Here is a 14,909-nt window from a genome sequence, read left to right as displayed (position 1 = left end):
AGGTCATCTCAGGGGCAAATCTGAAGAAAGTTCACAGCAGAAAGCAGGATGAGGAACCTACTAGAAACTTCTCACTTATACTCAGGGAAGGAACTGTGAAATCCACCGAATAGCCGGTAGTGCTGAGGGTCCAACTTGTAAACAAAATTAAGGGATAGAAGAATGGAGTAGGTACAAAGAAGGACATATTCTTAGACTTCTCAAGTTTAAAAATATCTCTGCAAAAGGAATTTTAAATCCTTTCATGAGTATGGATTACTCATGGGTGGGAGTGAGGAGAGGGATGCCCCCAAGCTAACCTGAGCCCTGGGCTACAGGTCTAGACCTGGTAGCGCCTTTGAAGGGCAGTTTATTCCTACCAGCTCAGCTTCTACTGATAAGCAACAGAAAAGTGGTGATGAAAAGAACCCATGGCAAAGCAGCTGAAATGGATATCTGAGAAGGCCTGGAGAGGAAAATGAACATTGTCAATGCACAGATGTGGTGAGGCTGTGGGTTTCTCCTCCTGTCGCATGAAAAGGCCTCACAGAGGCCGTGCAGTTTTAAATAGTGAAAATGTTGAAAACTGTGTCTGTAAGAATTTGGATAACCATTGTGCTGGTTAAGATGAGTGCTGCTTTTCAGTGCATCTGCTCTTTTGTCTCTATTTTGCTGTTGTTGCTCACAGAAGGAAAAGAAGGGGAACAAATTTAGCCACTATCATAAGACCGCTGTCCTTTTAAACAACTTACAGTAATGCCTCAATATTTTCTGGGCATTCCTTCTTTCCTTTGTGTGGGTCAGCTTAGTAATCGGTAAGTTTCATGAAATGAGCAGCAATTCTTAATGTTGCAGTAACCCTACTCTTGGTAAAAGGTGGACATACTTTCAAAATGTCCTGTACATTCGTCGTCCCTCCAAATCAGGATAATTGTGGTATAAAGCATATTTGACTGGTTTCAGCGCTGACAGAAAAAGTACTGTAAAATTTGCTGTTGACCCTGAACGGTTAAGAAAAAAGGAAATGTCTTCATGAAGGAGCTTGTTTCTCTGCAATACTAACGTGATTTTAAATCATATTAACTACAGCCTCTCATCAACTGTGTACGTACTTGTTTTTTCTCCATTTGACTCAGCAGCCATTGTCTTTCACATTGAAGACTCCAGCATAGAAGAAAAACTGGCTTTTGAAAAACTGTGTGAGTCAATTAAAGCTAGACGGGGGAAGCCATGCGGAGGGAGGTCTGTAAGATTACTGAGACAATACGTTATCACAGTGCACTTATTATAAGGAATTCACAAGCTTTCACTCAAAATCATTCTTGATTTTTAGGTAGCTCTGGGCATATTTCCATCATCAAATTGAGCTACGTATCAGGGCAACTTCAGTCAAACTACTTTTATTCATTAAACCCCAAGAAGTTTAAGGCCATAAAGGAAAAGTCCCAGTAATCATGCTACTAGAGTTCAAGTCCCACAGTCTGTACTGCAAAGGAAGATCTTTGCCCCTTATGTGTTGGCAGAGGTGTGGGGTAGGTGTTTGAATTCCAGCGTGCTGCTAAAGCAGGGAGCGTGTTTGGGGGGTTCTGCACACAGGTCCGTCATCTCTGGCTTAGGCATTTGGACTTACTTTTGTCTCTTTCACCTGAGGACATCTACCACTAACAAATCTTCTAGATGCCTGTCAGGTAGGATTCCTTTCTCAGCTTCCTCTTCTGTCCCCACTTTCCGCCATATCTAGCTGCTTCTCTAACCTCAGTCGTGACTTGCGTGCTACGCTCCCTACACTCATTGTATATCCTGAATATTTCTACCTCCTACTGCAGCCTCATCTCTGACACACATGCTGCCCTCCCCTGTGTTACCCACAGCATTCTACACTGTCCGCCAGTTCCTGTGACACGCAGATTTGGAAATTCACGGGTTTAGCTTTCTGGGAAACATAAGGACATTTTACTTCAATCTTTAGAGAAACTAGTAGCTCCACCCCGGGTCATATGATTTAATTGGTTTGGGATGGGCTCTGGGATAATAAGTTGTGTACTTGAAAAATTCTCCAAGTGATTCTGATTCAGGGAGACACTCACCAATGTTCCTGCTGAATGCATTTGACTTTTGCTAGAATCTAAGGTGAGGGGGTTAGGGGGTGATACACATAGAGAGAACTTTTTAGTTTGATTTTTTTTTCTAAATGATAGTACTTAACATTTAGTAATAATATCTTAATAATGAAAATATTTTTAAAAGAAAAATGAATATGAATTATTTTAATGACAAAGGGCAGTGTTTCTGAAAGTTTTATATGCATACCAGTCCCCCTCCTCATCTAGCTAAAATGGAGGCTCTGATTCAGAAGGTTTGGGGGGAGACCATGAAATTCTCCTTTCTAAAATCTCCCAGATAAAGATGCTGTTTTCATTGGCACCACGCTTTGACTAGCAGGGCTGTACAGAGTTGTGGAAGAAGGGAAAACCAGGTTAGGAGAAAAGTATAGTTGTGAAAAGACAAGTAGGCAGATCTTGGCCAAAGAGCCCCTGAATAAAAGTGACAGGAACCCCACTGAGACTAAAAGTTGGCTAAGGGTTTGTGGGAAGTCCCACAGTTAACTGTTGACTTCCTGTGTCTTTCTCCCAAACCCCCTCTGAAGACTCCACTGGAAAGAAGCAGGGTACATGAGATAGAGCTCAGAAGGCCTCTGTTTCTCTTCCAAGTCCGCAGCAGGGCGGGTATTCTGTCCCTCCCTCCTGCAGAAACGTAGTTATACAGGCTGCTTAGGGTTTGACAGCGCTATTTGAACAGAAAGGTGATCCAAGAGCATTGAGCATGACATGTGCTTTTGAAGGCTAACCTGGGAACCCAACACCATGTTCAGTAGAATATTGTAAGTACAGCAAAGTGCCTCTCCTGTTCTTCCATGTGACATTGCAAAACACAGTTGACTTGTAAATCAGGAATAGTCTGTGGTCATGTAAGTACGACTTAAACAGGGCATAATGGAGTCCGGTTCTCTGGTTCCTGCCAGGAACATGGTGCATCTTCTGTTCTTGTATATCACCAGTATCCAGTCGTGAGTAATGAATACAATGCAGTGAAATAAAGGAAAACACATGTGATACAATCCTTAAGTAAGGATTTTTTCAAAGGTGGGGCATTTTTTTCTTAGCTTCGGGGGTTTGATCATGCTTCGATGCCATGGCCTGTTTTATGATCTTTGGGCAAATCAAAGAGCTTTTCTGGACCTCAGTTTCCTTACTGTACAATTCAAGGAGCACAGAAGTGTACAGTCTATAATTCTTCCACCTTTTAAATGGTGTGTCTATGATGTGGGGCATAGAGAACTGGTATTTATCTTAAGCTACAGTGATAGTAACTTATAACTTGATTTGTTAGCTTGATGTTGAACTAATCACAGTGCTTGAATTAATGATCAACTGAGAGAGAACTAGGTCATGCTATAACATTTTCTTCTTGATTTAGGCTTATGAATAAGAAGGGAACTTTGGAATCAAACTGTCTGGTTCAAATCCCAGTTTTACGACTTACTTGCTGAGCGACACTGGGCAAATTATTTCAACTCTCTTTGTCTCAGTTTCTTTAGTTGTAAAGTGGAGATAAGAGCACATATTTCATGGAGTTACTGTGAGAATTAAACAAGTTAAGCAGGTAGAATAGATGCTGCTGGTACACAGTGTTTCATAAATATTAGCTGTTACTAGATTTTTAAGTAGAATCTCTACCTACCTGCATAAATACTCATATTTGCATTTACTTATTTCTCTATAAATGCTACATGCAAGTCTTAAAGTACCAATTTGATTTTTACAGGGCACAGGAAGATATTTTGCTACTGTTTAAAAAATGATATTTGCATTCTAAGTATTACTTAAGAAATTAAAATTAATGTTTTAACACATCTTCCATTATTGCATTTTTCTGGATTAAACCTGCTATTGTTGCAAGTCTTGTGACACATGAAGGATGTAGCTTAGATTTCTAGTGAAGATGTTGCTAGTGATAGTGAATGAATCAATGAACACTAAAAGGAAAATACCAAATGCAACACGTTTTAAATTAGGCATTGAATCTAAAATGATTAAAAAACAGACAGGTATTATACTATTGTGGTATACATACGTTTTTGTAAAAACTACAAACAATTTTGGCAATGAATAGGTTTTATTTTCTATGCTGAATATGGAAAAAATTTTTCCTTTAGCAATTAGTATAAAGTGAAAAATTACCATCAGACTCTACTGTATCCACATAAACAAAAGTTGACAATCTTTGGGTTTACCCAAAGCAGAGTCTTAAGCCTTTGCTTTGGCATATAAGCCAGTACTCTTTGTATCTTCTAAATTCTGGGTGTATAACTATATGTGTGTTTACTTTTTTCCATTTTTTTGTGCTCACGTTTTCTTTTAATCATTTATTAAGTTATATGTAATCTATTCAAAATTGTATCGTTCTTTTAACTGTTTTTTATGATTATGAAAACAATCAGATAATTACGAATAAATTTCTTTTTGTCCTCTTAGTAATTTTTTTCCCATGGGAAAACGTACTGAATAAAGGGAGGTGTATTATTACTTTACATAATGTGTTATAAATCTGCTTCTCTCAATGTATGGCGAGTGCCTTTTCATGTCATTAGATGTTTTTCTACGTCATCATTTTAATGTGTAATGAATCATGTGGCTAGACCATAATTTGTCAGTTCCTCATCGTTGAATATTTAGATTCCGTCCAATTTTTCACTATTGCAAACAGTCCCACAAGGAACATCTTTTTAAAAGCTAAATTTTAGTGGATTTTCTAATTGCCTTCCAGAAAATATATAACTTACTTTCTTGATACTAAAGTATGAAAATTCAGTCCTCACCAACAATAGGTATTATCGTTTTTTAAATGTTTCCAAATTGCTTCGTGGAAAAGCGTATGATTTTCACTTGCTTTAGTTTCAGTTCCTACTGAGTTTAAACAGTTTTTATATATTAATTATGCATTTATTTTGTGTTTGTGTGTGTTACCTTTTCATGTTCATTATCTATTTTTATTTCGGTGTCTTTTTCTTTTTCTTATTGATATATAAGAAAATAGTTTCCCCAGATTGTTTCTAGTGAGTTTTTATTTTTTAACAATCAGAAATTTAAATTTTATAAAATTTTCTGCTAAATCTATGCACATTTTTCTTTGTTTTCTGCTGTTGGCGTCAAACATTTTTAAAAGCCTGCATAGCCAAATATTGTATAAGCACATATCTATGTTTTTATTCTTTTATCTTTTACATGTAAATATCTCATCCATTTTGAATTTATTTTGGTGTATGTGTGAGATAGAAATACAATTAAAAAATAAGTATCCGTAATTTATTGCATAATCCAGCCTTTATCTGCTGAATTAAAATGCTATATCTTATATATTAAATTATTGCGTGTACTTGAACCTATTTCCGGACTTTCCAGATACATCAGTCAATGTCTTTGTCATGCCGTATACTATTATAGGTCTATAATATGATTTTATATCCATAATGTAAACCCTCTCACACATTATTCTTATTCCTCAAATGTTTTTCATTCGTCTGTCATTTTGTTCCCAAATGAAATTTAGAACCATTGAACCCTTTTATCTATTCAACAAATACATGATTCAACAAATATATGCTGACTGGATATTTTGTGCTAGGTATTGTGCTTGGTGTTGGGATTGTTACAAAGAACCAAGATAGATAGTTTCTGCTCTTGTGGTGCTAAAAGTTCGCTTCCAAAAAATCCACTTGGAATTCTGATGAGGATTGCACTAACCTTATAAAATAACTTGGGGGAGAATGTAAACTTTGCAATATTCAACTTTTCTTTTTAGAAAGTCTTTAAGTGCTTCACTTATCTGAGACTTTAAAAATATGTCTTAGTAATATATTCTAATACACACACACACACACACACACACACACACACACACACAGAGGGTGCCATGCACGTATACATATTTTAAGAAAGGAGAATAACTATTAAAATTGTAATATTCAATATATACTGATAATAAAAGATGAACACAAGTCATATGTATACATTTTTTGGCAGCCTTGGTATATATTATTGGTATTTACAGGGCATCTTTTGTTATATTGTTATATATTATATATTATATATATAATATATATATCAAATAAGTATCCCATTTATAGCAACAATATAATATATATAACAATATAACATATATATATAATATATAATATGATATATATAATTATATATAATACATATTATATATAATATATATAATATGATATATATAATTATATATAATACATATTATATATAATATATATAATATATAATATATATTATATATTGTTATATATATTATATTGTTGCTATAAATGGGATACTTATTTGATTATTAGACTTGGTATATAAGAATCTATCTTCTTAGTATAATTATTTTTTAAACCTCTACCTGTTAAACTCTTGACTCACTAAATTTGTTCTATAAACAATCACATATTATATTGATAATGATACTTTTTCTTCTCCTTTCCGATATTCATACCTCAGTGATTTTTCTTGTTGCATTGTATTAACAAAAAGTTCCAGAAAAATGTTAAATTGTACCAATAGCCAGTACTCCTATTGTTTTTGTTCATCAGACTCTAAAGCTTCTGGAGTTTTATTAATTATAGTGCTGATTGTTGTTTTGAGGGAGAATTTTTTTCTCAAGTTAATGAAATATCTTTGTATTTGAGTTTATTTAGAACATTATCAGAAACAGATATTTAAGTTTTATCAGATTCCTTTACAGTTGTTACTGAGCTAAACAAGGTTCTTATGTAGTCTGTTGGTATGCTATTAATTTCTCAATATTAAGAAATCTTAGCTTCTCAATGTTTCTCAAATAATGTTTTAGTATTCCTGGGATAAAGACATAAAATTATTTAAAATGAATTGAGATGATATGATGATTTTACTGACTACACACAATAGAAAATAATGTACCTTAAAAATTCTTCAACTAATCATTCTACTTGTATTAGAAACAAGTATGCTTTGGGTTTAGAAGTATTACTTTTAAGGTAACGTTCTCTTGGGATTATTTCATTTAATGTAATTGCAAGCCTAAACAAAGTTTTCTATTTCCACCTGAATTTTCTTTCATGATTTGAACCCAGCAGACTTCCTTATCTTTAGAAACATCTGGGCCCATCCCAGGTATGCAGGTGGAACAGAAATGGTGAACAGATTAGTCCCGTCCACGGTGATTTTAAGCTCTGGTCTAGTGGATCCCATGAGGCCAGATACATTTCTCAGGAGGTATTTTCAGTCTTCCTAATTTTTCTCTGGGAGGCTGATCTAAATTGAGACTCAAGATAATTCCCACTAGGAATGCAATCACTTGTGCTTTTCTCTAACTTGATCCCCTGTACACAGATGTTTTTTTCTGAGTAGAAAACACCCACACGTTTTTGGCAGGATGGGGACCAGGAGAATTGCTCCAGGAATCTTCAGCCTCTGCAATGGGAGTCCCCAGGCTCAGGTCATATAATCAGAGCTGTTAGCACTGGAGGGGACCTTCGGGATCAGCTTGCTTCACCACTCAGTTTGTAAGTGAGAATATGGTCTAAAGAAGGGAAGTGACTACGGTGACACAGAAAGTGCTGATAACATGCTGGGATAAGAACTTGGGTTTCCTGACTCTGAATTCAGTGTTCACTTCACTGTCATGCTGGCTTAAAAATTTATATCCATCTTCTTCTATTAAATAAGTGAACCATTATGTGAATTACATCTTGATGTCTGATAAAATATAATAAAATATTTTATCAAAATTTCAAATAAATTTACATTCCTTCTCATTACATTTAAGCCTCAGTCCACTTGCACTATTTAACATAGTGCCAAAATGGGAAAATTTTTGTGTCTCTGAAAATAGTCTAAGCCGCGGGGTACACACTGCTTTCACATGCCAAGAGTATAGGACTGTGTTTCTTCCAGTCATTACACTGGTGATTTTTGTAAAGGACTGTACTTCGTAGATTAAGTGAGGTATCAGTTATCATTGTTTTCCCTCCCAAATAAAAAAACAATCAGGTGATTTCTGTAAATGGTTCCATTGTAAATAGTAGAGAACATGCTTAAAACAGAGTAGGGAAAACTATAGGAGTGGGGGTTGGAGTGCTAGTTTTGTCCTTGAATATTAACAGCTCTATGTTGTCGTGAGGTTTATGTTAGTTTCATGTTCGCAGATGGTCCTATTACTGGAAATTTTCTCTACCAAAAATAAGCTGCATTTCTTTTTTCTATGAACATGTACCTTCCCCGATTACTACTACCAGCATTTTTGTGGAATAGCCATTGTTGTTCATGGGATGAGTATGTCTTCTTTTGGTTGAGGCAAGATGAAAACTAATTCAGTAATGACAATATATAGAATAAATGTCTGAATCAGATTAACACATATTTTATTTTGTTATAAATTGCTGCTGAATAACAATTCAGAAAATGGATCTATTGGGATAGAGATGACAGGTTATGAAAAATAGCATAATGGTGATACAGTGGCAGGGAGTTTAGTTCAAATTCCTCAACAGGAAAACAACTTATGTAAGCCTATACATTTCTACTCTAAAAATTCTGTGTACAGCTCAATTGCTAAAATATTTCTCTTTTTCCTCAGAATGCACTTTTTAGCATTTCATAGAGAGGAGTTAACTCCTTAGAAATATGTGATGTGGTTGGATATAAAACTGAAGGCAAGAAAGGAACAAGACATACAAATAAAGAAACAAAAACTCATAGTCAATAGTTTAGTGGTTGCCAGAGGATAATGGAGGAGAGGGGTGGAAGAAGAGGGTAAAAGGGGGTCAAATATATGGTGATGGAAGGAGAACTGACTCTGGGTGATGAGCACACAATGTAATAAATAGATGATATATTATAGAATTGTACACTTGAAACCCATGTAATATTGTTGACCATTGTTGCCTCAATAAATGTGAATTAAAAAAGCACAAATATATGTGTTTATCAGTGGTTCTATAGTCTATTATCTATTACGAAAATATATATGTGGGAGAGAGTTCTGGAAAAGGGAGAAAGGTATATGCTAATCATAATATAAGCAGTTGAATTCGTGAGTACTGGTAGCCAGTCACAGTTTATACTCTTCCAGTTATTGTCTTATAAGAAATGATGTTTTATTGATATGCATGGTAAACATCTAGGCTCCTTAGTCTGCTTCATGGCCACACAAATACTTCCTACAAGGGTAACACATACAAATCCAATGCCCTTGAATGCAACTCAAGAGAGCATTTCAGCCAAGTGCAAACCCACTATTTATGGAAAAACAGAGCTAAGTAGGTTTGGTATTGACATTTGTATATGGAGAACAGCATAATATAGAAAAAATCTAGGATAAAATATTGATATAAACATAATTTTGAGGATGAAATATTGCCACTATTAAAACTATGAAAAATTATATTTGTAGTGCAGATGTAATTTCAAATCCAAGATTTATCTTAACTGTACATTTTCCTAACTTAAGGAATTATGTATTTGGAAATAAAATCATCTAGAGAAAGTTTGGCCTGGATCTATGAAACTTAATAAAAACAACCAGCACAGCACTTACACAGACTGTAATGGTTTAGGAATGGAAACACCCACCGGCCCCAGGGTAGGGCAGTGGGGCAAATAACCTGATGTCATGGTGAACAGCACGTAGAATAAATGAGGCAGACATACAAGTATCAATGGGGCTAAATGTCAAAAACACAATCATAAGTAAAAAAATTTGCAAAAAGGAGAGTATGATACCATTTGTATAAAATTTAAAACCTGAGAAACAATTCTATATATATAGTCTAAGGATGGATACTTGTGTAATAGAAGTACAAAGCATGCATAAAATGATACACATCAATAAACAGTAATTTCTGCACCTATTTATTTTTTAAAAATAAATTCAGCAGATATGGAAAATTATTAACGTGTTATATCTGTATAGGAGGTTAGCAATTTTGTTTTCCGCACCTGTTTGCTATGATTCTAACTAATATTAAAATATGGCTACGTGAGGATGAGAGAACTCTACTATATCATGTGTGATCAGTTTGTAAACCTTTTTTTAGGTTTGAAGTTTTCCTTATATTCAGAGCCTTGGTGTACACACTTAATTTGAAATAAAGCACTTAATATAAAGTATAGATTGGACAGCTACATAAAACCTGTGGTCAACCAATGACAGCTCTATACAGGTCAGGATTCCTTGTGGAGATGAAGTTGATGTAAAAAGGCATTTTCAGGCATTGGGCACTAAGGTTTAGAGAGGATATTGTAGAAAATGGGGGAAAAGCAAGTTAAGGGCTGAGGGCGAGTAATACTGAGCAATACTGGAGTGGGGGCAGTCTGGCTTGAAAATGTACGTTTGAAATGTAACAATTAGCACAACATCATTTCCTTGCACTGTTTAGTCTCAGATCCCCATTTCACAAAACCACCATAAAACGAAATGGAGGATTATGTGTTCTTCCCTTTTGAAGGCAATTTAGCAAGATGAGTAATAGTTAGACCTCCTGGGTTCATATCCTTGCATTATGTTCTGATATATTCAGGAGAAATGGTAATAAATTTGATGGGCAATTAGATTTAGTAGTTGATTGAGATCTGATGAAGTGGATTTGGAAAACACAACTTTGATCTTCCTTTGTTAACTCATAGGCTTTTGAAGAATTGATGAGTCACTGGAAACTGGCCTGAGGTTGGAATCTGTGGGTATTCTTCTTCCCTGAAGTCCTGTTCCAGAGTGGGAAGGGCGTGGCACTGGAAGTGGCTTACTTGAAATACCACCAGTGCCAGCAAGCTCCTCCCTCCGTGCCAGCTCCCCTTTATGTGGTTGCCTTGAGAAGCTATATTCATTCTGGGGAAAAAAAAAGCATTGTTCAGAATGCTTTTGGAAGGTCTATTTTGAAATCACGTCAAGTCACTTGGTCTCTTTGGCTTGTTTCTTTATCTGCAATGTTATAATAATAATGCCTACTCTCTCTCCTAAAGTCATGAAAATCAAATGAAAAATATTTCATGAACTGTTGAGTGCTATATAGATATTACTAATTAATACTCCAGAAATAATTTCGTACAGATACTTGTCTGCGAGTGACTCTTGCTATAACCCGAAATTGAACCTTATTTCAAAGTATAAAGAGTTTAGAAACAGTGTCCAGAGTGTCCTAAATGGCACGGCTCTTTGTGCAGGCCATTTTAAGTCCTCCTTTAAAGATGAAACTTCCTGTGTTGAAATTGAGGGTATTTTATGAAAGGTGAATAAAATTTCATTTCTCTGTTTGTCCTCTTTACAGGAAGTCACCAAAGCAATCCAGCCTCTCCTACTGGGAAGAATCATAGCTTCCTATGATCCAGATAACAAGGTGGAACGGTCCATTGCGATCTACCTAGGCATAGGCTTATGCCTGCTCTTTATCATGAGGACACTGCTCTTGCATCCTGCCATTTTTGGCCTTCATCACATTGGGATGCAAATGAGGATAGCTTTGTTTAGTTTGATTTATAAGAAGGTAACACTTTCTTGCACAGTCTCCGTGCTACATGGAGAAGTATCATGTTTTAAATGCCATGCTGGTACAAGTGAGGGGTAAATGCTGAAATTAATTTCATAAGCCTGTGAAATAAATGGCAGCACTAATTAATGTCTCTAATTTTCTTTGATAACTTAGTTCACTTCAACTAATAATTATTGAACACCTTCTATAAACTGCCTATAATATAGTTTTGTTTTTTTTCACTAGTCATGTCATCATTTTTTGTAATCCATGGCTCCCCATTAAAATGATTCTTACCTTCTGCATAAGTCATTGACAAAATATCATCTTATGGTAAAATGCCACATATCCTGATGTTCAACAACAAGAGTATAGTATGTAATTGTTCATAATAACTCAAGCAATGAAAGTTTCCACCTAACTAGTTGTGACACAGTGGTGGTATTCACCTATCCACTGCCTGAATTTGACTTAGATTTTTATCATCCTGTGAACCCTGAAAATTAAAAAATTTAGAACATACACGGCAATTGTAAGAACCTTCTCTGGCTTTCTGTATGTACTGTCCAGACAGAAGCCCAAGTGGCTGAAGCATGATTTAGGTGAATTCAGCTTAAGATTTAGGTTCCTTGCAAACACAATTTAAAATCATTTCAATAACGTATGTTTTCACCAATGTGATTCAAGACCCTGTGTGACTGCTTAGATCCACCAAGTCATTATAGAAAGCTGCCTCAGCTGAATCATTTGGATACTGTTTTACCCTTCTTGTTTTTCTTTTCCCAGTGTAAAAACTTTATATACTTGGCTTATAAGGGTCATGGATCTGAAATTCCCTCTAACAGATAACCCATAACACTTCCATAATACACATTCAAGGTCAGTTGTGCTGTAAAACCTTGATAGCCATTCTTTATTGTTCAAAGAAACCTTTTATGGAGGCACAAGAAAAAATCAGAGTCCACAGTTTAATGAAATCACCTCAACTGCAATCTTATCTGTTCACAAGTAGCAGGAAAGCATGGGTGATAAATCAACAAAAATTTTATTTTGATCCAGAAATTTTACATAAGTGAAGAAATTATTAGGTATTATTTGGAATGTAGAATCTTTACAGCAAGCATATCAAAGAACATTGAATCTAGCTTAAAAATATTTATAAAAGTACTTATTATCCTAATGATAAGTGATAGCTAAGGATGTACATGACAAGCTTCTAAGTGATTTAAATATACTGTCTCATTTGAGCCTCTCTCAAACTCTCTGGTAAGAACTATTATCCCTATGCTATGGATAAAAGATTTTAAGAAACTAAGACCTAAAAAATATAGAAAATTGTGCAAAAACGAGTTCAAAATTTCTAAAATGGGTAAATCACAATCCTTGGAGTGAAGCATTTTCTAAGTAATAGGGAAAATACAATAAGTACTGAAATAATGTAGTAAGAGAAGGTATTATACAGGAGGAGAGAGACATGGAATACTCTGGGCTTAGAAAGAGCAGATTAGTTTGTAAATAAGTGTGTATATAACATTTAGCACAAATACAGCAATATATGTGCTTCCAGACCCAGAATGCATTAATCAAAAATTGGAAGATACTCTCTGCCCTTCTTTCTAATTGTTGAATATCTGTTCTAACCTGTCTAGCCATACTTACTGACTTTCATTGACCTAAATCACCAAAGAATGCAAATACATCTCTACACAGCTGTGCTGTGGTCCCGAAAGTAAACCTAAAGTAAACAAGGACCATGGCTGACCAGGTTCATCCATGTGGCAGGCAACCGCTACTTCCTTCTACAATAGTCCAACTTTTGTAACAGGACGCCATTTTGCTTTGTTTGAAAATCTGAAAATATGATACTTTCAAATTATATTTTAAATAATGAATCAAAATACAAACTAAATTTAGCTTTGCCTGTGAATGTCAAGAAGATAGAGATAATTAAAACGAACAAATATTTACTGAGTGTTTACTGTGCTTAATATGGAGCCCCATGGAGCACTGAAGTCGCCTGAGACTGAGTCTGTTGCTAAGTCATGTGTGGTTCAGCTCAGTGGATTTCTCCCTTCATGTTGCTCTACTAGTGTTTTGGAATTAACTGCCTTGATTGATTCCTTCTTCATCTCTGCTTGTCTAAATGCTATTCATTATATTACATCTAGCTTAAATTCTACCTCTTCCATAAAATCTTTCCAGAGTTTTGTAACCAGATATGTGAACTTTCTCTTAATGACTCTATCAAATTCTACTCCCTATAACTCATTTATCATATATTTAGCTATGTATGTACTAGGTTGCCTTGAGGCAAGAATTGTGTTTTAATAAATCTCAATAATAATCGCTGAAGCCTCGAATAAAGGAATTTGCCTCTCCTAGGTGCTCAATACATAGGTGAGGGATTCAGTTGAAACAAATATTAGATGGGTACTCTCCAATCACAGCCATCTATCTAGTGGCAAATCATTTCCTATTAAATTTGATAGGTGAGTCTGACTATGATCTTTCATAAACATAATTAATTCACTTACTAAACAATTAATTCTATTTTGTGTATAGGAATGTGTATTTCTTTGTAAAATTTAAGGAATTTGTATCATTAATATAACCTTTCACAAAATTATTGATTCAGTTATTCATAACATAATTTAAATGATGTTAACAGTAATTTTATTTAATAGAGTTAGTATAGGACTGCATGCAAAATTTAAGTTAAGGTTTTAATTTCAAATTTCACTGCCTTTGGTTCCATCTTTTATAAAAATAAAAGAAAACAAACAAAAAAATCCAAAACCCTCCACACTATTTTGGAGGAGAAAAAAATAGTTATTACTCTCTAAATGCTGGAAAATGAAATAGCTAGAGGCATGACAGTGTAATATTTGCTATGAGAAGAAATATTTATAAATCTGAGAAGATACTAAGCTAGGTAAACACAAAATAATTTTCATTATCTTTACCTAAAAATGCATGCACAGTAACCTAATTCCTCAGTTGTATTATAATGTTGCTTATAAATATAATTGTCTTCTGTTTGTTGACTTCGTCTAACTTCCCCTTTTTTCCTTTTAGACTTTGAAGCTGTCAAGCCGTGTTCTAGATAAAATAAGTATTGGACAACTTGTTAGTCTCCTTTCCAACAATCTGAACAAATTTGATGAAGTATGTACCTACTGATTTAATCTTTTATGCATTATTGTTTTAAATCATACAACCCCAAAGCTTTTCCTGGGTCAGGCAACAGTAAGAAGTGGTCACATGGGGCACATCCTACCTTCCCTATTTCTGAAAACTGAGTTGTGTAACAAAGTGACATTCTGGGGTGTCGTGGAACTGCCCAACTCAAAGGCACCTCTGCTTGCTGGAT

The 14,909-nt window shown here is 35.0% G+C and overlaps 1 protein-coding gene across 4 annotated transcripts in view; it reads left to right on the top strand.

The window, feature by feature from the left end:
- The window catches only part of CFTR (CF transmembrane conductance regulator), a 169,357-nt gene that overhangs the window by 33,731 nt on the left and 120,717 nt on the right, over nt 1–14,909 (top strand). For all 4 annotated transcript variants that reach the window (XM_088799959.1, XM_019743194.3, XM_088799960.1 and 1 more), the window contains exons 4-5: nt 11,339–11,554; nt 14,615–14,704. In XM_088799959.1, coding sequence (XP_088656085.1) covers nt 11,339–11,554; nt 14,615–14,704 — 306 coding nt within the window. The remainder of the gene's footprint in view (nt 1–11,338; nt 11,555–14,614; nt 14,705–14,909) is intronic.

The sequence above is a fragment of the Rhinolophus sinicus genome, chromosome 8, assembly GCF_057876585.1.
Source record: "Rhinolophus sinicus isolate RSI-liver-muscle chromosome 8, RSI-T2T, whole genome shotgun sequence".
Taxonomy (NCBI): domain Eukaryota; kingdom Metazoa; phylum Chordata; class Mammalia; order Chiroptera; family Rhinolophidae; genus Rhinolophus; species Rhinolophus sinicus.
The sequence above is the reverse complement of the archived record's forward strand: the minus strand, read 5'-3'. Positions and strand labels throughout refer to the sequence as shown.